Raw genomic sequence first — 23,910 nt, 5'->3', positions numbered from 1 at the left:
TTTTAACCTTAGGTAACAGAAGTCTGTGTAATTGCAAAACTTGCCTAACTCTAGAAAATCTTCCTTATCCAAACAGCTCAGCATTTTGCTTTATTGCAGGTCTTATAACCACTCCAGGCCCCCTCACCAGTAGCCCTTTAGGTGACAATATTTTCCCCTCCCCAACCTCTACTAAATACTTTCTTCAAGATCACTTGGTAGTTTAATGTCCCTTGCAATTGCACTGCATCTCCAAAGATATCTGGAAGGGGGTCCTTCGGTTTCAGAAGGCTCTGTCCAGATCCCTTTACAACTTCATTTTGCATTGCCAATTGGATTAGTTACTCCTTTTTGCCTCAGTAGTAGATAGGACAGGACTGCAACACTTCAAGTCTCCAGTTATTGATGGGCCACACCTCCCATCATCCCTAACAGAGGTGCTCTTACCCCTGGACTTTGGGGCCAAAGTCCAGGGCCTCCACACACCCTGGGGCCCCCCAAATCCTTTTTAGTCAGTCCTGGGTGGTGTGGTTTGTGCCCTCAAGAACCTGTGTGTTAAAAAATGGTGCTTAACTTTTAGCGGGCGGTGGGAGGAGCTCCAAAAGCCTTTAGGTTCAGGCTCCAAAATTACCTAGGTGCACCTCTTATCCCTAATATTGGCCACTTGGGCTGGGGATATGGGAATTGTATATAGGAAGCTGCCTTATGCAGAGTTAGAACATTGGTCCGTATAGCTCAGTATTGTCTAGCTGACAAGGTTTTCCAAGGTTACAGGAAGAGTCTTTCCCAGTTCTACCTAGAGATGCTAGGGAGTAAACCTGAGACCTTCTGCATGCCAGCATGCAGATGGTTTCTACTGAGCTATGACTTCATTTCTTAAGGGGAATATCTTATAGTGCTAAATGTGGTCTCCCATCCCAATGCAAACCAGAGCAGACTATGCTTAGCAAAGGAGGCAATCATGCTCGCAGCCACAAGACTAGCTCTCGTCCATGCAACAACTGGAGGGTTGAAGTTGGGCAGCCCTGAGATAGGAGAAAGAAGACACATTGCTAAATACTCATGTATACAATACTTGATGTATTGTATGGAAAGTCTTTCCATTTTTCTATGTGTTTCTATATGCCCTATTCCAGTTAGGGCAACATGATAAGCTCTTCAAATGTTGTCATTGTTATGTAGGAAGTTGTTGGATGAAACATTTCTGCAGTTAAATGCGTCATCTCATTCAGCTGTCTATCGGTAGAGGTGCTCTCATCAGCATCCTTGCTCTTTCTTTTCCTGAGGTTCTGAATAATCTCCCTGCAGCTTGTTGCACATCTTTCAAAACAACAATTATATTAAGTGTGGAACACAGAGCAGGTGTTCTGTCACTGTTGCTGTCAGATGTCTTTCAGTGCAGCATATGACTATGGTAACTGGACGTCATTGTTTTCCTATAGGGAACCATGGCAACTGTCAATGCCAAGTCAAGGGTTGCTATGAATAAACCCTTTGTGGAGTATATTTTTGTATTATACGTGGAAAGTACCGAAGAGCATCATAACCAACAAGTATCATCTGTGTCTGTTTGATACAAAAGAAGAAACAGGAGAGATCATCCTAAAGCAGTCTAAATTAACCATTCTACTGAGTAGGTCTTCTACCAAATTGAGGGCCCTCTTTCAGATTATATTTATTGTATTTGGATATTGACCTGCAGGAAAGTAGCAGATTTATTTTTTTAATTCCTTTCAACTTGGAACATGGTAAGATTTTCCTTATCATGGGGCAGGGAAATATTAGTTCACATGTTAACATCTGAATGAAAAATGTCAACATCTAGTGATCCAACAAAAAGAATATAAATCTGATGTAGCACCATCATGCCATAAAAAAAAGAAAGTGGAGGCGGGCGTGTGAGTAGAGGAGAAATAACAAAGCAGCTGAGTTCTGGTACTGTGAAGCAATCATTCGTGTTTTTCTTTCTTTTAAAACAATTTTTTGTTGAACTTCTATTGTTGCATTCGTGCAACAGTTTACCATTGTTACTGGTGCAGTACTCTTTTGTCTTTCTTTTTAGCACTACTGCTAAAAAAAGGTACTGCACCAATAACAATGGAGCACGAATGCAACAATGCATTAGGAACAGGAGCAGAATGCAACAATGCATTATGTTGCATAAAATGATTTTATGCAACATAAAATCATTTTTAAATAGAAGAAAAAAGCCAGCTCTGGTTGTAAAGAGAGATACAGGTCAAGACTAAGGTCCAGACTAAATAACAAGGGAAACTTGTTGCTCTTTAAATAAGATACATGTGTCCACCACTTTGTCTTAGTTTTGTATAATGAGAGAGATCTTACTAATGGGATTCTCATTTGGGTAAATTCCTCTTTTCCCCTGTCATATACATGACAGATGTGTGCCTACCAACTTTAAAATTAGGTGCTTTTTATTATTGATTCTATGTGATTTTCTGCTTGATTATCTGCAAACATTTATTGTAACAGAGATCAATTGGCATTATACTAGACTGATTTATTTCAGTAATGCTGAACTGTTAAACAATTTACATATGTGCTTCATTTAGAATGCAGTGTGCTAAATCACAATATACCACCATTTTTCATGCAAAAGGCTTGAAGTTCTTCCATTTGTCCTATGTTTGTTTCTATAGGATATCAATAACTAGAGTGACAGCTGACATTTCTCTTGCTAAGAGGTCTGTTCTGAATAATCCAAGCAAAAGGGCAATAATTGAGCGGTCGAACACCAGATCCAGTTTAGGTAAGCTGTTAGCAGAAGTACACATTCTACCACAGTGATGGCCAACCCTTTTTTTCTTTTTAATGAGTATGCCACAAGTCAATAGCAAAAGACTGGGCCACTTGGTCCCTTGCCCCAAGATTTCAGCCTCTTGCTGCCTTAGTTTCCCCCTTACCCAGTCCTCCTTTTTCTGCCTGTATTTTCTCTTTTCTCACCTTCTTTTTACTCTTCTTCTGTCCAGTATGAAATATGTTCACTGTATGCCTCCAGTAAGGCATACATACTACAGGTGGTGCTGCAGATGCTGTCCTACATGTGACAAACATGTGCATTCCTAATGGTTTTATAACTAGGTGTTCTTTCATGATTGATTCTGTATGATTTTCTGCTTCCTGTTTGGTAAACAGTATTTCTTGTATCAGAGCTCAGTTTGCATCATTTGCCTCATTTACTTCAGGAATGCTTTAACTCAAAGGTCCTCAGCCTTGGGTCCCCAGATGTTGCTGGACTACTCCCATCACCCCGGTCACAATGGCCTTCAGTTACTGTGGCTGGGGATGACAGGAGTTATAGTTCAATAACATCTTGGGACCTAAGGTTGGGAACTGCTGCTTAACTCATTGATGAACTCTCCTGCTCCTGAGTGCAATCTTTTGTTGTCAGAGATCAGGAAGTAGCCTGGTGAGTGTCTGTGATGCATGTACTCCTCAGTGGAAGTGAATAAAGGAGGTGGGTGAATAGACAGAGGCCTGACACTGACACAACCCAGCCAGCATGAGGCCTGAACCTGGCACGACCCAGCCTACAAGCTGTTCTGCTGCTGCGAACCTACTCTTTCAAGGGGAGCACTACTCCACCCAAAACAAGCTGGCAATCTATTCCTAGATCAGTGGGTCTTACCCGGTTTTAATTTCAGCTTGTTAATTCTTGTCTAGCCCAACATTGCCTCCAAGCACTGATTTAGAACTCTCCCAGCCTCTCCAGCTGGGGGTGGTAATGAGATCTAAATGGTGTGGTGTGTCAGCATATTGGTGGCACCCTACACCAAAGCCCAGGAAGTTTTTCACACAGCTTGCGTCTCCTCCAGAATGGAGGGTGTGCGTTCACATACTGGGGAGATTTACCCCGAAATTCCTGCGAGCTATCAGGGAGCACTTCACACACAATTCGGTTTTTTCACTGAGAGTGCAGCCCGATTTATATCTGGGGTTAAAAAAATCCACTTTTTGCATTGGGTTTTTGGGATAACTTTGAGTTTGCAGTAAAGCCTCACAGAAAACTTGCGGTAAAGCCTATTGTGTGGAGAGCTCCCAGGAAAGTCTCTGTCAATGGTTATTTTATGTATTTATTTAGATACCTCCTGACTCCAAAGGCTCTAGGCAGTTCACAAAAATAAACACAATAAAGACAAAATAAAACAAACTGTAAAAACAACAATTTAAAACATTAATGTACTGATCATGTATACATAATTCAATTGATATGTCGAAGAGCATTGCCAGAGTACACATGTGGCGGCCTCCAAAATGGCCACTGTGATGACAGAGAGGGCCAAAACAGCCCGAACTGGCATATAGAAGATTAGGGGGAGGCCGATGGGGGGAGGGGAGGTGGGGAAACCTCTGGAGACCCCCCCATGGCAGCATCCCCCTGGAGGCCTCTGGACCCGCCAATAAGCTGTGTAATAAAAGAGTTTGTGTTTTTCTTACATTAAGAACCCTGAACCATCTTGAACTCGAGCCAAGCTGGGTTTCTAGTTCAGGGGCATAAAACCGAACATGCTCCGTCTGATTTGAATCTGAACTGGGCAAACCGGTTTTGTGCACACCTGTACTTTAAAACCCTTAACAGTTTGGGCCCTGGGTATCTGAGGGACTGCCTGTTCCCAAGGGTTTCTGCCCAGTTGACAAAGTCATTGGAGGGGTCTTTGCTCCATGTGCTGACAGTGAGGGAGGCTTGGCTGTCATGTATGAGGGACAAGGCCTTCTCAGTTATTGCCCCCAGACTTTGTAATGCTCTCCCGGTGGGCATACGCTCCTCAGTATCACAGTTTTTAGAAAACTAGTGAAATTTTAGCTTTTTACCCAGGCTTTTATATGAGTGTTATTTTTGTTCCTGCTGCTCTGTATTTTATGGGCTAATTGTGTATTTTTTTAAAAAAACTTCTAATTAGATTTGTAATTTTATATTCCAATTTAATATTTTTATTGTGTAACTGCTTTATATTGTTTTAAATGTTTTGTAAACTTCCTTGAGATTGTTTTAATGAAAGGCAGTATAAAAATCTAACCATAAATAAAATAGAGCAGGAGTGCCCAGCACCACTTTCTGGAAGGACCAGAGCCACTGCAAAAGAGCACTTGCAATCCCCCCTTGCCAGGTGGCACTGTAGTTGACTGTGTTGAAAGCCACTGACAAGTCCAGCAGACCCAACAAGGCTGCATTCCCCCAATCTAGTTCCCAGCATAGGTAATCCACTAGAGCAACCAACACTGTTTCTGCCTGGAAACCAGGCTGGAACCCTGATTATCTGAACCCTGACTGAAGGGGGGTCAGATAATCAGCCTTTCCCAGGAATATCTGGAGCTGACACTGCTACACACTTGACTACCTTGCCCCCAAAAGAAGAGATCTGAAACTGGCTGGTAACATGCAGCACTGTGGGATGGGGAATGAGGGGTGTTAGCCAAGAGCAGACAACTGCTAATTTTAGGCAGTTTGGCACCTTGCCCTCTGCAAGACATGTATTAACTACAACATTGGGGTTTTTAGTTTAGAAAAAAAGGCAACTAAGGGAAGACACAATAGAGGTTTATAAAAGTGTGCATGGTGTGGAGATAGGGAGATGGGAGATAGGGACAGGGAGATGTTTTCCTTTTTCTCTCACAACACTAAAACCAGAGGTCATTTATTTATTTATTTATTTAAAAATATTTTTGCATGATAATAGGATGAATAGACATCAGCCCATGAAACTGATTGCTAGGAAATTTAGGACTGACAAAAAGGAGTACTTTTTCACATAGCATGTAATTAACCTATGGAATTCTCTGCCATGGAATGTGGTGATGGCCACCAGCTTGGATGACTTTAAAAGGGGCCTAGACAAAATCATGGAGGACACATCTATCAATGGCTTCTAGTCTCGATGGCTACCGGCTATCTCCAGGTTCAGAGGCAGGGTGTCTCCAAATGCCAGTTGCAGGGGAGCAAGGACAGGAGAGGGGGCACACCATTATTATGACGACACTGATGATGAATATTTATATACTGCTTTTCAGCAAAAGTTCCCAAAGCAGTTTACGTAGATATAAATAAATAAAATGGCTCCCTGTCCCCAAAAGGCTCACAATCTAAAAATGAAACATAAGAGAGACACCAGCAGCAGCCAGATGCTGTGCCAGGATTGGATAGGGCCAGTTGTTCTCCCCTCCTGCTAAATAAAGGGAATCACTACTTTTAAAAGGTGCCTCTTTGCTAGCAGGGGACTCACTGAGCCTGACTAACTGAGCCCATCTCTTGTCTGTGGCATCTGGTGGGCCACTGTGAGAATCAGGGTGCTGGACTAGATAGGCCCTGGGCCTGATCCAGCAGGGCTGTTCTTCTGTTCTAACTACCCTCTTTACCCACCATATGGCTATGAAGTGCCTGCAGGGCCTGCCTGAAAATACTCCCCACCTATACCTATCTGCCTTTGCCTCAGAATGTGTGGTTCACAGAGGCATTAAAAATATATCCAACGCTGTAGGTATTTTATCTTAGCTATGTGATTAAGATCATGTGCTCTAGTTTCTAGTATTAGCAAGCAAGCCTTCATATTCACAATGTATGTAAGTGTATAATGAGCAGCAGGATGAGAAGCTTCAAGATAAGCTGGAAGTTACGGTGCATTTATGTATAATGGTAAGAATTTGTAGATTTGAAGTGACAATGTAATTATTTTGGCTGATCCTGGAAAAGGCAATCATTATTTCTTCATTTTCATTTTTCAGCTGAAGTACAGAGTGAGATCGAACGAATTTTTGAGTTGGCCCGATCCTTACAACTGGTTGTTCTAGATGCAGATACAATCAATCACCCAGCACAACTTATTAAGACATCCTTAGCTCCAATTATTGTCCATGTTAAAGTATCCTCTCCAAAGGTAGTGTGTGAGTGTTTGTTTTAGAGAGAAATATACATTTTGCTTTTCATACTGTTTTCCTTTAAGACTGACATGTTCTGTTCTTTAAAATGATAGTGAAAGAAGTAGTATCATAGCCTCAATTTCCCTCACATTCTCATTGAACAGCGGCAGAGTCATGATTATCAGTAATGGGCCTACCAAACAGTGGGAGAGGAGTGAGTGTCACGCCAATTATTATTTATTTTATGGAGTTAGATCCTGCCTTTCATGTAATTATAGCACAAGGCAGCTATCAATAAATAGTAAGATATCGATATAACTGTAACTGGTTTATATTCTGTGCATCATCCCATTGATTCAAGAGTGAGTGAGGCATGTGCTCTGGTTCTGTGTGACTCAACAGGCCATCCTCACTGCTAGCAAAGGTGGAGAGTTTCCAGGGTAACTAAGAATTGTGTCCTTAAGAACTGTAGTGATGAGTCTTCCATCTTTCCCAGTGGGAGAAGCATTACTACAGCAATCATACCAGCCTCTCCGCCTTCGCTAACAATGAGGATGGACTGTTGAGTCACATGGAACTGTGTGCTCCACTCTTTGATCATAAGGATGCTACACAGAATGAAATTTAATCAGGATGTCAGCCACTGTCTTTTGAACAAGAGAAAACAAAAACACAGAGTGGCTTCCTACGATTACTACCAGGAAGTCCTGTACCCATGGAGTGCATGCTTCTGGTGGACATATTGTCTGAACCTGCCAACTCCTGGTTCCTGAGTTCTCTGCCCAACTTTCGCCTAACATTCTCTGCCCAACTTCAAATCTTGATTAGGGAAGTCAGATGAAAGTTGGGCAGAAGGCTTGGGAACCAGCAGTTGGCAGGTTTGGATGATGTCCTCGAGGAGCACACACTCCCTAGAAATTGGAGGTTCCCAGGAACCAGACTTCCCAATGATCAGGCAAAGCTGCCCATATAGCCCCAAATATAAATTAGCCAAAAACTAACAGTAACAAACATTTATATTAACAAGGAGCATTCTCAACCACCCAGAGGAAAAAGGACAGATTTTGCCTGGCAACAGAAAGTTAACAGCAAGAACATGTTCCTTGAGAGGACTTTTGCAGTGGTCAATATGTGACCACTGCAAAGGCCCGTTTGCCAGTATTTATCCACCTGATTTCTGAAGCTGAGGGTACTAGCCTACTTTAGAGTATTCTTTTAAGGATTATTGAAATAATGTATATGAAGTACTTGGAACATTCAAGAACAGCACTATATGCTCCAACACCCTTCTTGTTGTTAGTATTGGTCAAATATTAATTTGACTGCAACCTCAGTGAATCTGAACTTAATTTAAAACAAACATATAAAGGTCCAAGAGTAACTATGCAAGGCTTTGTATAATTTTATGGAGCACTTTGGCCAGGACTTCCAGCATTCACAGATTAGGGTAGATTGATTTCAATCAAAGTCTTAAATCAGCAATTTAAATAATGATTTAAATTGCTGGGGCAGGGATGAAGTCTGATTTAAATTGCCTTGATTTAAATCAATCCACCCTGATCCGAGAATGCTGGAGGTCTTTGCCTGTCATAAATCTCTTTCTCAAATACATGGGGGAGAAGTGTGATTGTGCATGTCTCCCTCCACCATCCAGTGTGCCCTCTTGCTGTCTTAATCATGGGGGTAGGAGGGTGGGGTTAAATCCAACTGAAATAAATGGGACTTATGTTATTCCTGATTGTAATGATCAAAAGGTGGGGTGGAGAATACAAAATCCCTCCTTTAGCTGTGTGGAGTCCTGGGTAGGCTGCCACCATCCATTTTTTAATATGAGCAAATTCACCCTTCCAAAGGAATATTCTGGGAGAGTAAAGTGAAAAACCCCTCCCCACAGTAAGGCTTGAGAAGTCTTAGGCATTCAAGAGTGTGTGACTAGGACTGCACCCAATAAGGAGTGACAGCCTATAAAAACAACAAAGATTCCTTAATAATTGGATGATAAGAAAAACTATAGAGGCATCACAATCGCTGCTTCCATTCAAGTAAAACCCTTCCCCAGGAACGACAAGAACCATGCAGTCAGATCCAAGCACTTAAACAAAAATAAATTCCCTGATGCATCCTGCTAAACTGATGCCTATCCTTCCTACTTCCTTCAAGGGAAGGAACTCCCAGTTGATTCCCAATCCAAGCAGGGGCGGAGCCACCAATGAGCAAATGGGTTTGAAGAACCTGGGTTGCCACCAATCAGGGACCACGCCTGGAGCCCCAGCCACACACCCTGCATCTGATGTCAGATGCAAGAGGCGTATCTTTGCTTGCAAACGTGCCGCGCAGCCCCATTTGCAGGCAAAATCCCTGGCCAGCGCAGTGCAGCCAGAGTGGCACTCCCTGCCGCACTGTGAATGTGGCGTTACCCTGGGATTGTGCTTGCAAACAGGGCTGCTTGGCCCCATTTGCGAGCTAAACCAGCGCCATGTTCGCAGCAGAGCTGGGAGCAACCATTCCGGCCGCACTGTGAACGCTACGCTGGCTGGGGATTTGGCCTGCAAACGGGGCCACGCAGCCCCATTAGTAAGCAAAGTTATGCCCCCTGTGTCTGATGTCAGATGTTGGGGCAGGACTTAGCATCTGACATCAGACACGGGGGCAGGGTTAGGGGGCCACTGTGGCGGGCTGGACCCGGGCTGCTGCCGGTCTCCCGCCCCTGAGTCCAAGGCTGTGGGACTTGTTTTGTCCTACAGTAGTTGCTGAACAGACCTTCTTCAGAGGTCTCCAGGGAAGAATTGAACTCTAACACACCCCTCCCCTATAGGCTGTTGTCCAATAAACCCTGCCCCTCACTCTGAATTGGGCCACAGGGATTTTATCCTCCTGGGCTTTCTTCCTTATTTGGAGAACCTCACCTTCCAAGCAGTTACTGTAACTGAGGCCTAGCCCTCCCTCAAGCCTGGCTATCACTGCACTGACTTACATCTCATTGATTTCAGTGGTACTTAGTCATTACTATCCAGTCATTATGTGACCAAGTGATTTTTATCCACTTCATCTTGTTCCGTGACACTCCGTAGATATAAATAATGCTTGACAGATGTCTGCTTTTAGTCTGTCCTTCAGAAGATGCAAAGACAAGTTCGGCACTCCTTTTCCAGAGCACCGAATAGATTTGAGCCCGCTTGACGGGCAGCAGGGTGTGTGTGGCGCCTTTAACAAACAGTAAGGAGCTCCTTACCTGCTCTCCCCTTCCCCCCACTCCCTCCCCCCCCCGTGCTTGTTTTAGAAATAGCCTCACTGGGCTGCAGTGTTCCTTCCTGCAGCTCCATTGAGGCGCCTGCAAATGACTGGGGCATGCAAATGACGGGAGTGCATGCCCCGTGAATAGGGTTGCCATATCCTGGCTTTCCAAATCTGGGTGCCTAATTTGCATATTATATAAATTGGCTTGAAAATAATTTTGCATATGCAGATTAGCTGCTGCACTTTCCAGTTGACTTGTATGTGCTCTGGCTATCTAACAACAATAGTTGGGGAAGATATCTTTGCTTGACCATTTTCCTTGACATATTAACAGCAGCAACAGAACAAAAAAATGCACAGCCTGTAAGGCTGCAGTTCTGTACACACTTATTTGAGAGAAGATCTGATTGAAACCAATGATGATTACTTCTAAGTAGGCATGCATTGAATGTGAAGCCAAGGAAGTCCATGAACATTAAAATACACAGCCTGGTAGGCAGGTAGTGATTCACATCAAAAGCATGCTATCCTCTCAACTGCCCAATAGAGATCCCCTGCTGATAACAAACAAGGCAACATTCCTCAGGGGATAACTGTCATTGTGAAAGTGAAACCCTCCCAGCGAGCCTCCTGTGCTCTTCCTCTCTTAATCCAAGTTCAGCAATTGAGCAGAATAGTGGCTGCACGTTTTGCTGCATAACTCCACTTCTACAAGGGCTAGAGCTTATCTTTCAAAAAAAAAAAAAAAGGAAAAGAAAGCTGAAATCCAGGTGAAACCCAGAATTCTGTGGGGGATGGCAACTCTACCCATGCAGCTGTTTCTAAAACAAGTGCCAGTGGGGGTGGGGGAAGCAGCGGGGAGGGGGCAAGCAGGTAAGGAGCTCCATATCTGTTTCTTAAAGGCACCCCTCCTTGCCCCGCAAGGGAGTGCACAGACAGCTTGTGCACATCCCTATTCTGTAGTTCCCAAGCTACCTCACCTAGACAATTTTTTCATCAAGTTGAGAAACTGCTTCGGTTTGATCTGCCGGTTTGAATAGGCCCAAAGTTACATTGGAATATATAGCAAATAATTCTAAAGGTTAAGAGTCAGTCCCTGTCTACTACATTGGTGTTCTTGTTGACAGCCATCTTCTGTTTAAAACTCGAATGTGGCAAAATACTTTGCAGAGAATGACGCTGCTCATAAGCCTCTAATACTGGAGGACTAAACATTCGGTATCTGAGAAGAGGGCAGCTGTATCCTAGGCTCAGTTATTGTGTCCAAAAATAATTTTACTCCCAGACTGAACCTCCCTTCTTCAAAATGTTGAATATAATCTTAGCACACCATTAAAAAACATTAATTGGTACTTATCTGCCTAGATGTTATCAAGCATTTCCGTGGTGTCACTCGTGCTAGGAAACAAAGGGGATGGTACTCAAAGGCAGGAACCTGGCAGACACATAGCGGAGGCTATGCAGCAGCTAAGGACACTTTTTTCTTTTCTTCCTATCCTAACAGTCCAGAGTAAAACACAAGGTTATTGCGGAAAAGCCAGAAGTCAGTTTTAGTAGTGCCAGTGTCACCAGTAGCATAGCTGCCAAGACCAATGGTCCTGAAATGATTACCCTGACCTCTTATGAGCACAGATTCAGCAGTAATGTTAGGAAGATGCTGTATATAGATAACGGCCAGCTGGTGTGCAACATATGTTGTCCATTCCATGATATGCAACCACCCATTGAATGACACCCAAGAACTGAATTTAATTTAATATGTGAAGCTTGGTATTTACTTGAAAGATTATTTACATGGGTAATCTGGAAAGTGTATTTGAATAGCTGTGCAGTCTGGGAGTAATCTAACAATTGCACTCTTATTCTCTTCTTTCAGGTCTTGCAGCGACTGATCAAATCAAGAGGAAAGTCTCAAAGCAAGCACTTAAATGTTCAATTGGTTGCAGCAGATAAACTTGCACAATGTCCACCGGTAAGCACAGAACTGGGAAAAAGGCTGATTTTGTGGTTTTTTTTTTCATGACAGATGAATTCATGTGTTGCAGCAGTTGATGTACTGATGTAATGCCACCTTAATGTCAGAGCCTACTGTTACTGACTGAGTTCCAAATGGAATACAGTCAAACACTGAATGAGGTCATTCACACAATCGCGAACTGTATTCTACCCAGGTTTGGGAGCTGTGTGTGCTCCCAATTTTTGGTGGAAGCAAGGTAGGAGGAAAAGCTACCCAGATTTTCCTCTTACCTTGCTTCCACACAACTGAAAATTGGGAGCGCACACAACTCCCAAACCTGGGTAGAACACAGTTTTCAATTGTGTGAATGACCTCACTGTGTTGAAAGACAGTTCACAATGTTCACAAAGAGAAAGAAGCATTTCTCTTTCCATGTCCTCCTAGTTTTCAAAGGAGTGATGTGTTAAGAACATCTAGGGTTATGGTAGCAGCAAAGTCTACTGTTCCCTTTCATCTCACTTGTTTTCTGACCACAGTGCCAGAGAAAGTTGTCCTGGTTAAATAAAAGCCCTTGCAGGTTTATATTGTGAGGTCCCAATGAATTACATTTGGTCACTGAGTAATTTCCCACAGATTTGTACTTGTTTCAGTGAAGGGAAGGGAAAACACAGTGCCTGCTGTTCCATTAATATTCAGCAGTGACTAAAATAGGGATAAAATGAAAGTTTGTGTAAATTATGTTTCAGGCACTTGCACGTTACCTCGTTTAGTTCACTGAACACCCTTGAAACAGTCCAGTTTTAATCAATGTGTTTGAATTACATAGTGGGATGTTTTGCCACTGATTTTCATACAAATGGCTGCTTTTAGACGCCATTTCCAAACAGGTTAACTGTGAAGAGTCTTCTCCACTCTGAGTTCTACTAGGTGGGGTAGAAGAACTGCCATGTATTCCTAGTCTCCACTGCATTATCTGCAGAGACAAAGCAACAATGGCATTTGAAAAGCTGAAGCAAAGTTAATCAACTGTATTTGAAAAGACTGGATGGCTTCACATGACTGCTGACAAGTCCAGACTAGCCCAGGAAAATGTCAGAAACCAAGAAAGTGCACCCCCTGTGGGCTTGTCTTGTGAACCCACGCAAGTCCAGTTCCTGAGACATCTGCCTGGCTTTCTAACGACTTTCCTCCAATATTCTCTGCCCACTTAGAACCGAGATTTGAAGTTGGGTGGAGAAAGTTGGTAGCATGACAAACAGACAGCTCAGGAGTTGGACTTGGGCAGGTTTGCATGACACACCTGCTGGAAACATGCACACTCTGGTCCTAACATTTTCCTGGGCACCAGATTTGACAGTGGTTATTTGAAACTGCCCTCTAATACAACTCATTATTCATACACAATGTTGGATGAATGTGATACCATCTTGTGTTCTTAGAATCGTTACCTGTTCCTTGTAGAAATGGTATTCACATAGATTCTGCACTGCTCTAGAACTTTTCCTAGCACGAGGGGAATTTTTTTACTTGCCTTCTTTCTCCTTTTCCCTTTCTCACAGATGGGCAAGTGGGAATTTGAAATTTACTACGTCCCATAGTAAGAGAGAAACTGAAGATGGTGTGTGTTCTCAGCCAGGAAGGTCTGCAATACAGTGATCTACTGGGCGTAGGCATTTTCTCCAGTATTGCAAAGGGCCTCTCTTGGCAGCCTATGCTGCCCAATATGGCTTGAGAAGAACACAGCTTGCTAGTGCAGATAGCCTAGAATAAATATTATGATTTAAACGAGCAACATAATGCCAAAACCAAACTGATGCACACTGCCACCTCCTGCCAGAAGTCTGAAATAACTGGGCATTTCCAACTGTATGCACAAGTTGTGTGTGCATAGCTAAGCATTAAAATACCTACATATACCTGAGCTCCCCGTTGCTTCTCTAGGTAGCTGTATTTGTGCCTAGTAAGCCCTCTAGGCCAGGGTTTCATAACCTTGGGCCCCCAGATGTTGTTGGACTACAACTCCCAGAATCCCCAGCCACAAAGGCCATGTCTGAGGATTCTGGGACTTGTAGTCAAACAACATCTGGGGGCCCAAGGTTAAGAAACCATGCTCTAGACCAGGGATTCTCAACGCTGAGTCCCCAGATGTTATTGGACTTCAACTCCCATAATACCCAGCCCCAGGGGCCTTTGGTTGGTTATTATGGGAGTTGATGTCCTATAGCATCTGGTGACCCAAGGTTGAGAATCCCTGCTCTAGACTATCTTCTGCTGGATGATTTGAGCCTAGCAGTCTGATTGTCTGCAGAAATAGACACACCTAAGTCCATTACAATCAAAGGGTTTAGGTATGCCTCATTCTGCACAGAATAGGTTTTAAGATTCATTGAGTTTGGAAAGAAGCTAGTTCTCATTGGGCTTCTAGGATTACTCCACCAGACACCTCATTCCACTGCTTTTTTAGTCTGCCCCCATTTCACACAAATTTGATTTTCTTAGGGTTTCATGCAGAGTCAGGAGAACATCATGACTACAAGTTTTGTGTGGGGTCTTAGGGCTGGTGTCAGCCTGTTTATAGATTAGCAATACTGCTATTTCACCAATGAGTTTTAAAGCACTGAGACAACCAGGCTTCTGCCAATTTTTGCCATTGTTTTGCTCAATGCCCCAGTATGAAACTGACATTAAAATAAAGATCCTATTGCTATAACTGGAAGATTGCTGCCATGTATTATGCACTGCCCAGAGCCGTTTGTATGAGGCATTATATAAATGAAATAAATAAATATATGCCCTTCCCACTCAGATCTCTACAATGATCCTTCTTCTGCACGATCCCTGCTGCACGTTAAGGTCATCTGAGGAGGTCCATCTTCAGTTACCACCAGCATGTCTGGTGGTGACTCAGAGGCGGACCTTTTCTGTAGCTGCTCCTGGGCTGTGGAATGCACTCCCAGCAGAAATCTGTAATCTGAATTCATTATTGGCCTTTAGGAGAGCCTTTAAAACCTGTTTCGCCTGGCCTTCCATGGTTTTTAAACTGTTTTTAAACTGTAAAAGTTTGGCCTGGTTTTCCAGGGTTTTAAAAACTGTTTTAATTGTTTTAATAAAGGTTTTATGTTGTTTTTACAGTTTTCAATTTTAACAGTTAATTGGTTTTATTTTTATTTTAATGTAAACCGCCCTGAGCCATTTTTGGAAGGGCAGTATAAGAAATCAAATGAATGAATGAATGAATGATTTAGAGATCATTATCTACAATGATTTAGAGATCATTCTTCATGTAGAATTTATTTTTGGCATTGCACACCTAGACTCTGAAATAAGCTCTCATCTGGAATATTTGTGTTTGGCAATGGCTTTTGTTATCTCTCCTGAATCCTCATTAATTTTTCACTATGGTTACACATAGGCTGGTGCTAAGTTCAGCTGTCTTTGCATGACTTCATTAACCACTAGCAGCTATATGGAACCATAAAATAGGAGCTATGTAAAGAGATCAATTTAAAATATGCTCATTAAATATCTATATATAATTAATCCCTATAGAGGGAATGCGTGGGTATGTGGCAAGCTCCGCCCCCACTGCAGCCGCGACCAATGGTGGGCCCAGAGGGAGCAACACGTGCAAGAGTGAGAGGGAGGAGTGCGCACCAGGAGGCGGTTGAGGCAGTGGGCAAAGCCCCGCCACCCTGAGGAGGAGGGCAAGAGGACGGAGGAGGAGGATGGCGAGGCGGAGGGTGGTGGTGCTGCCGCCCTGAGGAGGAGGGCGAGAAGACGGCGGGTAGCAGGAGGAGGACGAACGGCGGGCAAAACCCCGCCATCCCAAGAAGAACGATGGCAAGGCAGAGGAAGGCGGCGGCAGTGGGATAGCCTGGCCCTGGTCCCTCTGGGGTGAGGCAGCAGCAGCAGCATTGAGGCTGGGGGACGGCTGAGCCCAACTAGAGGCGCAGATGCTCTGCGCCTGGGCCCACTAGTATGAGATAAAGTTGCATTGATTTTAACATGGAAGTGATGCCTGTCCTGATTTCAAAACCTTTTTATTTTGAAACTTTGCAAAATGTTTTGTTTCCATTCAAAAGATATTTTTCTATGTCTATATCTTTAGCAGATATAGCTCAAATTCTTTCTCCAGTTGCCATCTTATACCCTTGTATTTAGTTTGTCTGAACAATACACCATGGGCTTTTGAATGAAGATTGACCGACTAGCTTTAGAGCCTTTGGCTAGAAATACAGAGACAAGATGTGCTGCTTAGGGGCAGGATGCTTGCTTGAGTGTTTCCCTTAAGCAGAGCACTATACAGAGAGAAAAAATAGCAACTAAACACAAGTTCAAATTCTGCCTCCACTGAGAAGACCCGAGTGTCGAGGGGAAACAGGGTGAAAACAACACTGAAGAATTTCTTGGAAAACCCTGTTTTGCAAATCTTTGAACATCTGCTATCCAAAAGAAAATGAGCTTTGAATTTGTCAGCACCCTGGCCATTTTTCAGAGATGGTTGTTAATAATGCGCAGCAGCAAATTACTTGCAGCCTGTGAAAATAATGGCTGTAGAACATGCCACTCTTTTTGGAAGCCAGAGAGTCACAGAAGACAAGCTTGCACGTCTGGCATTCCATTGGTGTTCTACAGTGGATCTGTTCTTTGTGTGGCATGCAAATGTCAATACGTTTGAGGCAATGGTGTTTAGATTGCACTTAAATGCTGTCACCAGTGAGTAAGTCCTTGCAACAACAACAGAAAAGCCACATTTGTGAGGGCCCTTTCGCCTCTGAGCACAGGCACTTTGCCATCTGAATGAATAGGCCATGCGTAAGATGAAGCTGCTGAAGGCCAAGTTCCCAGCTGTGAGTGTTTGAACAGCTGTATGATCGAACAACAAAGACTAGAAGAAATGCCCTGTGCATTCAAGGGAATAGAGATGCTCTTCTCCCAGGTGCTATTTGCTTCCAGTATTTAGTTGTACTATGGCAGCAATGCTATAGTGATGTGATCATTTCATTTCTAGCCTTTCATTAGAAAGGCAACATAGAACTGAATGTTAACACTATCCGGCTCAAGGCTGATAAGCCTTGAAATTTTGCTAAGTTTCCTCTCTCCTCCACTCACCCCCCAGTCCCACTTGTGAAATAGGAGGTGATGCCCCTGCTCCTCTTCTCCTCCTCTGTAAACATTCTGTTCATTTGGGGTTTTCACTAAAAATAAGTACATAACATAAAATGATGGTACAGTGTACGATTTTGGGGAATACACAGTGGTAAGTATTGCTTCAGAATTGTATTACTGCTCAAGTCAGAAGCCCTCTTTTTTGATCACATCTACACTTACCACTGTCCAATATATAAGCTATTCACTCTTGCACCCAGTTGTCTCCAGCCTAAACAATGCATATGCACTCCAAACACACATGCTGCATTTATTCCTTCTAAGTACAGTCATATCTCTTCTCAGTCTCCTTTTCTCTAAGCTAAACAAGCTGGACTCTTTTAACCTTTGCTCTGCTTCCAGTTGTTGCTTTCAACTGTTTGCACAGAATATTTGGGGAGCGGGGCTGTTGGAGAGTGCTGAACAACTCAGCAAGCTGATGTTGAGGTCTCTGAAGCTATAAAAAGGTGGCAGGAGAAGTTGTCAACGTTGAAAGGGGCAAGAAGCTAATCAGGAGATACAAGTGAAAGAAGGGTCAGAGCCGACCCTTCCAATGCAAGAAAGACTTCTTTCTCCTGCTGTGTAGACAGATTGTGTGTCCCACTTGCTCCCAGTGGGCAGGATCATATGCAAATCATCAGAGTGCCCACGATGCTCTGGGATCAACAACCTCTCCATTCCAGACCCATTTAGTTCCTGGCAGCAACTCTGAAAAAGTGTTCCTCACTCACCAATCCGGTGAATCAGTTTTATTGTCTCTCTTCCTTCCTTTTCCGACTTAATTTTTCTTGATTTTCTTCCCTCTGACTTGTAATTTTTTTTAAAAAAAATCATTCTGTTTCACTATCCTTTTGATCTTCCTTGTCTCCTTGCCTCCCTTTCTTTACAGAGCTATGCTAGGTATGGCTTCCCTCTCGGAAGAACTCTCAGACTCTGAGAGCAGCAGGGGAAAGCTTCAGACCAAGCCACCGAGCACGCCAGATGAGTGGCATCACCTGAACAATGACTGAAGCCTTAATATAATGTTCTCTTCCAAACAGGAAATGTTTGATGTCATTCTGGATGAGAATCAACTTGAAGATGCTTGTGAACACTTGGCAGAATACCTTGAGGCTTACTGGCGTGCCACACATACTACCAGTAGCACACCCATGACACCTTTGCTTGGAAGAAACCTAGGCTCTACTGCACTCTCCCCTTATCCTACTGCAATCTCTGGATTACAGGTATGGGTCCATTCTTTAGTTCTCAGTACAGGTCAGCGTTACGTGTTTAACAGAAAAGAGCAAATTCTGAGATCCAGTGGCTCCTTCACAAACCCATGGTTGATCCAGCGTGCTGCCCCTTTTCCTCCTACAAGTGAAGGATTTCCCATTAATGTATATGAAGCATTTCTTGATACTGAAAAGTATGAGGAATTCCTTTAAGCTCACCACTCCACATGTGCATTAAAGCTTTAGAACGTGCTCATTATGTATATGAAATATTAAACTGAGTATATTAGCAACATACAGTTATTCAAGGCTGGCTTATACTTGGACGTGCATCGTGTGCACCTTGTTCTTATGCACTGAACTGGAATCAGTGGGACTTACTCCAGTGTATGTGTGCATAGGATTACAGCCTTAGTTTCTCAGTTAACTCTCTCAATATGTCACATATTCTACTGAGATCTCTATTCAAGGACCACTTTTAATCTCTGTTGAAAAGTATACTATTCAAGTGATATGAATCTGTGATGTTTCATCAGGACAAGAGAACATGATGCCACGGCCAACAAAAATGTACATGCACATGTGAACTGGTCCTTAATCAACAGGAAAACCCATTTGGTGGCTTTGCGTGACTTTGCATTCTTGAAGTCTGTTTGAATGTGGATAGAATATCTATAATGATATGCTATTGTGCGTAGGTTGCAAGGAATGGAACATAATTACATCTGGTCTTTTTACCACGGAAAACTTCCTGCACAGAATGGTCTTAGAAAGAAGATGTGTCTAAGGAATATATGCCACTAACTATGGCTACAGTTAGGCTTGTTAAATAGCTTTTGTTTTCAGTGATTGTTCACATGTTGACTAGTTCATAAAAGTTGTCATGTCAGTGCCTCACCCCGCATTTGCCTCCTATCTCCCTAGATGTAGCACTTTGGAAAAATTCTGTCATCTGTGTTGATTTATTATTTTTTTATTTAAAAAAATAATGAATAAAATAGTTTTCCCATTATAAAAAGATTCTGACCATTTTTTTCCACAGGGATAGCTCAAAAACGGCTGGCCTTTGAAACTTCAAACGTGGCATGTAAATAGTCCTTAATGAGAAGTACGTGCTTTACTGAATTTGGAAAAAAAAATTGTCTTTTCAGTACGAGTTCTGTATGTTTGTAAATGCAAGCTCAAAAGTGCACAGAGACCAATTTCACTAAGGAGTACAGCACATTTGTGTGGCTTTTTGATATGTGTGCACTTTCCATTATGTGTCAACCGGAGAGCTAAGCAAATTAATCATATACCTGAAAACAAAATCTGCTGACATTGCAGAAGATCACATTTTTTCCTTAATTCACTCATTCAGTACTGAAGTGATTTTTTTCACTGCATGTATACAGCAGCAAATATTTAAATTTCAGATTTACAGTATGTTTAATTTGTTAGGCCAGCTGTTTCACATGGTATTGTTTCTGCTTAGTGACCGGATGACTGTGCAAGCAGCAATTTGAGTTATGTGGGCACGTGCTTGTTTTATGTGAAAAATTTCATTTTCCAGCTTGTTTGTGTTAGCAAAACCCCTTCTCTTGAACTTTCACCCTAAGCAAAGTCAAAAAGGTATGCGCAAAGCAAATTCATTTAAACAATTCTCAATATACATAGAATTGTGTGTGTTTTTCATGTGCTAATCGGTTGTGAATGTCAGGTTCTGGCCAGCTTACCAGGCTGCTGTAGTGCAGCAATATGAGAACTCAAGTCAAGAAGTCTCAAGCTGAGACCTGTTGCAGTGACCACTGATGCAGTCTAAACAAGATTCTGCTATTTGTTAACGACCACAGATAAGGGTCAACTTTGTTCTGGATACTGGGTCAGCTGTACCCATTGTAAATAACGGGCTGACATCTGTAGGAGCCTTACCTGAAGGTCTTCTAATTAATTAACAGGGTAAGTTGCTACAGTCAGAATGAATGAGGAGGCTGAGGTTCAGCTCTGAGCAACACAGGATAAGGATCTATTTATGTCCTCCATGTTTAAAAGCTTAAAACTTTTTAAACTTAACATGTCCTCCATGTTAAAGCTTCAAACCTGTTAAATTACTATGGGCTCCCAGCCATAGGACATTGGAAACGCCATAGTTTTCTGAAGAGGCTAAGGATTTCTACAAAGAAAGAAGTCTTATTCTTATTATGCATATAAGTCCAACTCATTTAAAAACTACTTCATATGTGCTTATGGTTGTATACTGCATCAACTAGAAATTTAGATTCAACATAGCTCCACATTGCAATAAGTGTTTTGAATCGTCATAATCATGCACATATCTCTGTAATGCCCCAGATTCGGCTGTATGGCTTGAAATTGGCCTCTGGCTATATTAACCTTGGAAAGTGCCTGATTCATACCAGTTCTTCCCAAATCTGACTAAATTCTGAATTTGCCTGCAGTATGGTTTAAATGTTGCTGGAGAGCATTGCAGTGACCACAGAAATAAGAATGTTTTACCTACTTAAATCCTGTTTCGAGAGCGGATCAGGGAGAAATAGCACCAGAAATACCTGGTGGGGACAGGTGCATCACTGTATACTGACCCCTTATTTGACATGTTAGAGAAATTGAGAGGGGTAAAAACATTACTATTAGTACATAATCTACATACACAATAAAAACAAAATTATTCATACAGTAAAGAGGACAAGAATTACAGGTGAAGGAAAGGTTTGTCATATTTAGTGGACAAGAAAAAGATACAGTGGTTGGGTTCACACAATCATAAGGATTCTGATTAAAAAGTTAACTGAGATTAGATAACCTGGTTATCTATCCTGGTTAAATACTAATTAACGAGAGTGGCTTGACCAGGACTGTCCCAAAATTCTCGATCCTCACAATCAGGACTCACTAATCCTGAATAAATTTCAACCAGGATCCTTGAGATTGTGTGAACGCAGCCAATGAAATATTTTAATGATTTTTAAAACAATAGGAGAAAAGCTGGTGAAGTTAGGATTGCTACCAATTGAGGTGTATGTTAATAGGCTTTTTAAAAGCTGAAGTTGGGGGAAATATTATTTTGAGTGCCTAAAAGATGGCAGACTAAAAATAAGAGTCTTAAAATTCCTCATCAGGCAATATATCCTGAACCTTCTGTTGAGAATTCCTTCTCACTGCCAAATATTTTAAAATAATGTAATATAGAAAGACATCACATTCCGTTGTTTTCTCACATCAGCTTTGCAACCAGACGGTGTTCCTAAGTACTCTAAATAGCAACCGAATGTCTTTTAAATGAATGATAGAAGCATATGGATGCTGAAGGCCCTGAGAACAAGATCACAAGTAATTCAGCAGGGTGACATTAAAGTGTTTCTCTTTTTAAAACCCTTCAACTCTTTGCCATTTCTAGAGCCAACGTATGAGGCATAGCAACCATTCTACTGAGAACTCTCCAATCGAACGACGAAGTCTAATGACCTCTGATGAAAACTACCACAACGAAAGGGCTCGGAAGAGCAGGAACCGCTTGTCTTCCAGTTCCCAACACAGCCGAGATCATTATCCACTTGTGGAAGAGGAGTACTCTGACTCATACCAGGACTCGTACAAACCCCATAGAAACCGAGGGTCCCCTGGAGGATATAGCCATGATTCCCGACATAGGCTTTGAACACAAGAACCTGGGGGGAAATGGTACTCATTTGTTGCCAATTTGCCATAACATAGCTAGGCCAAACTAATCATCTTGATTTGGCAGGTGTGGCATGGTTTTACTATGCTTACAGGCTGCTGCTGTTTAATGTTGTAAAAGGGGCAAAACCTATAGACCATGCCCTTTATGTTTAGGAAGAAATTAGTTTGCCCAGTCACTTAGCTGTGTTTTCTTTCCAGTCCAGTGTTTAATTTCAAACTGCATCTTTTCTCTTTTCTCCTCCATTAGATATTATTAGACACATCAGTTTGTAACTTAGGATACCTGTTGAGGCTCATATAAAATAATTTCCTGCAATGGAAATTCCAAATGACCAGTTCCACTTGGAACCAATTTATAAACCAATTCCTGTTGGAATTTGGGTGAAATTGACTGGAAAGTCAACCTGAGCATGTTGTAGTCAGTTTAAAAAAATTAAGATGAAGAACAAGAAAATTACAAAATAATTATAAGCAGAAAATAAAATAAAAGCTTGTTTACTGAAAGGCGAATTGACACACACAGAACAAACAATTTTAATGTATTTATTTCAGGCTAACCAAATGTAAGCCGTCAGTAGTGCCAAAAATGATGAATGAATGCAGCAATTATATAATACTTTCCAGTTTAAAATGTTCTGTTTTGTTTTCTCCCAGCATATGTGTTGCAGCAAACTGTATTATGCTGATAGTTTTTGCATTTGCTAATGACAATATAAAACTAAGGGTAAAGACAGACACAACATTTAAAATGCAGCAGAAGTGGTTTGAATGTTCTTTCTCTGCCTTGAGAACACTTGCCTTGGCCTATTCACACCTTCAAGACAAGCACACTGAATATATGGAAGAAGGATTGCACCTGCTTGCACTGCCCTCTGCACATACAGTAGAAGATGTGCTCTGCACATGTATAACTGTGCAAGCGTAGGCTCTGCACAGTCAGGGTCTCCAGTTAAAAGTGCAGAGCCTTTACAGTTCTACATGTGCAGCGGGGCGGGGGGGGGGGGGGCGATCAGCAGGCACAGTCCCGACGTTTGTTCTTCACACATTGAATTCATTCAATGAATGTGCTTTGAAGGTGTACATAGGGCTTCTGTCTTCATCCTGAAAGAAGGTTCCAGTTCAGCTAGACATTAAAGGTTTGAAAATAAGATTGTTGTTCTTTACTTGACTAACAGTGCTAAGCACAATTACTAATTTCATATTGGGCACAAGGTCCCTGCCCATCTTAATGTTCTATTTTGTCAAAGAAAAATTGGCCTTGTACTTGTTAAACAAAAAGGAGAAGGAGAAGCTGCATTCACACTAGGATTTCAACCTGTGCATTAATGTCACCAGAAAAACTATTTACAATCACTGCACCTACCAAAGAGTTAATTTATTGAAAGACCATGGTAGCGTGAATGCATAATAGAAGGGAATGGGCACTTGGCAAAGGGGATATTCCAGCCACACTGGAGTAGAGTAGTGGTGTGTTGTTGTGAGTGCCCCTTAAAGGCTGGGTGCTTGCTTTTCTGTACGTTTTCTGGAGCATGATAAACCCCCCTCTTTATTGTGTTATAAAATATTATGTAATAATTTTCTAATCTGAATGCATCACCGCTCACATCCAGCAAAAGTACTAAATGCATCCCATCAAAAGTCGTATACCCGAAAGGCATGTCTTGCGGTCTTCCGCCCTGATCCAGAACCCATGTGTGCTGCAGTGCATTCATGAAGCACCTGCTTGTTTGGGCTTCCCCACTCGCTTGAGTGCACAAAGCAGCTCCGCACACACAGCCCTTTGCATGCACAGGGGCTGCCTTCTCCACTGAAGTGTAT

General features: G+C 42.3%; 1 protein-coding gene across 8 annotated transcripts in view; it reads left to right on the top strand.

The window, feature by feature from the left end:
• The window catches only part of CACNB4 (calcium voltage-gated channel auxiliary subunit beta 4), a 237,505-nt gene extending 214,265 nt beyond the window's left edge, over positions 1-23,240 (top strand). For 7 of the 8 annotated variants that reach the window (XM_053282304.1, XM_053282341.1, XM_053282314.1 and 4 more), the window contains 5 exons: positions 2,640-2,749; positions 6,721-6,872; positions 11,969-12,064; positions 18,238-18,423; positions 21,809-23,240. In XM_053282304.1, coding sequence (XP_053138279.1) covers positions 2,640-2,749; positions 6,721-6,872; positions 11,969-12,064; positions 18,238-18,423; positions 21,809-22,069 — 805 coding nt within the window. In that variant the 3' untranslated portion in view covers positions 22,070-23,240. Of the gene's footprint in view, positions 1-2,639; positions 2,750-6,720; positions 6,873-11,968; positions 12,065-18,237; positions 18,424-19,453; positions 19,520-21,808 lie in introns of all 8 variants that reach the window. The other variant, XR_008312792.1, reaches the window with a different exon arrangement.
• The last annotated feature ends 670 nt before the right edge of the window (positions 23,241-23,910 follow it).

The sequence above is a fragment of the Hemicordylus capensis genome, chromosome 1 (genome assembly GCF_027244095.1).
Source record: "Hemicordylus capensis ecotype Gifberg chromosome 1, rHemCap1.1.pri, whole genome shotgun sequence".
Taxonomy (NCBI): domain Eukaryota; kingdom Metazoa; phylum Chordata; class Lepidosauria; order Squamata; family Cordylidae; genus Hemicordylus; species Hemicordylus capensis.
Note: the sequence above shows the minus strand (reverse complement) of the source record. Positions and strands in the feature narration are given on the sequence as shown.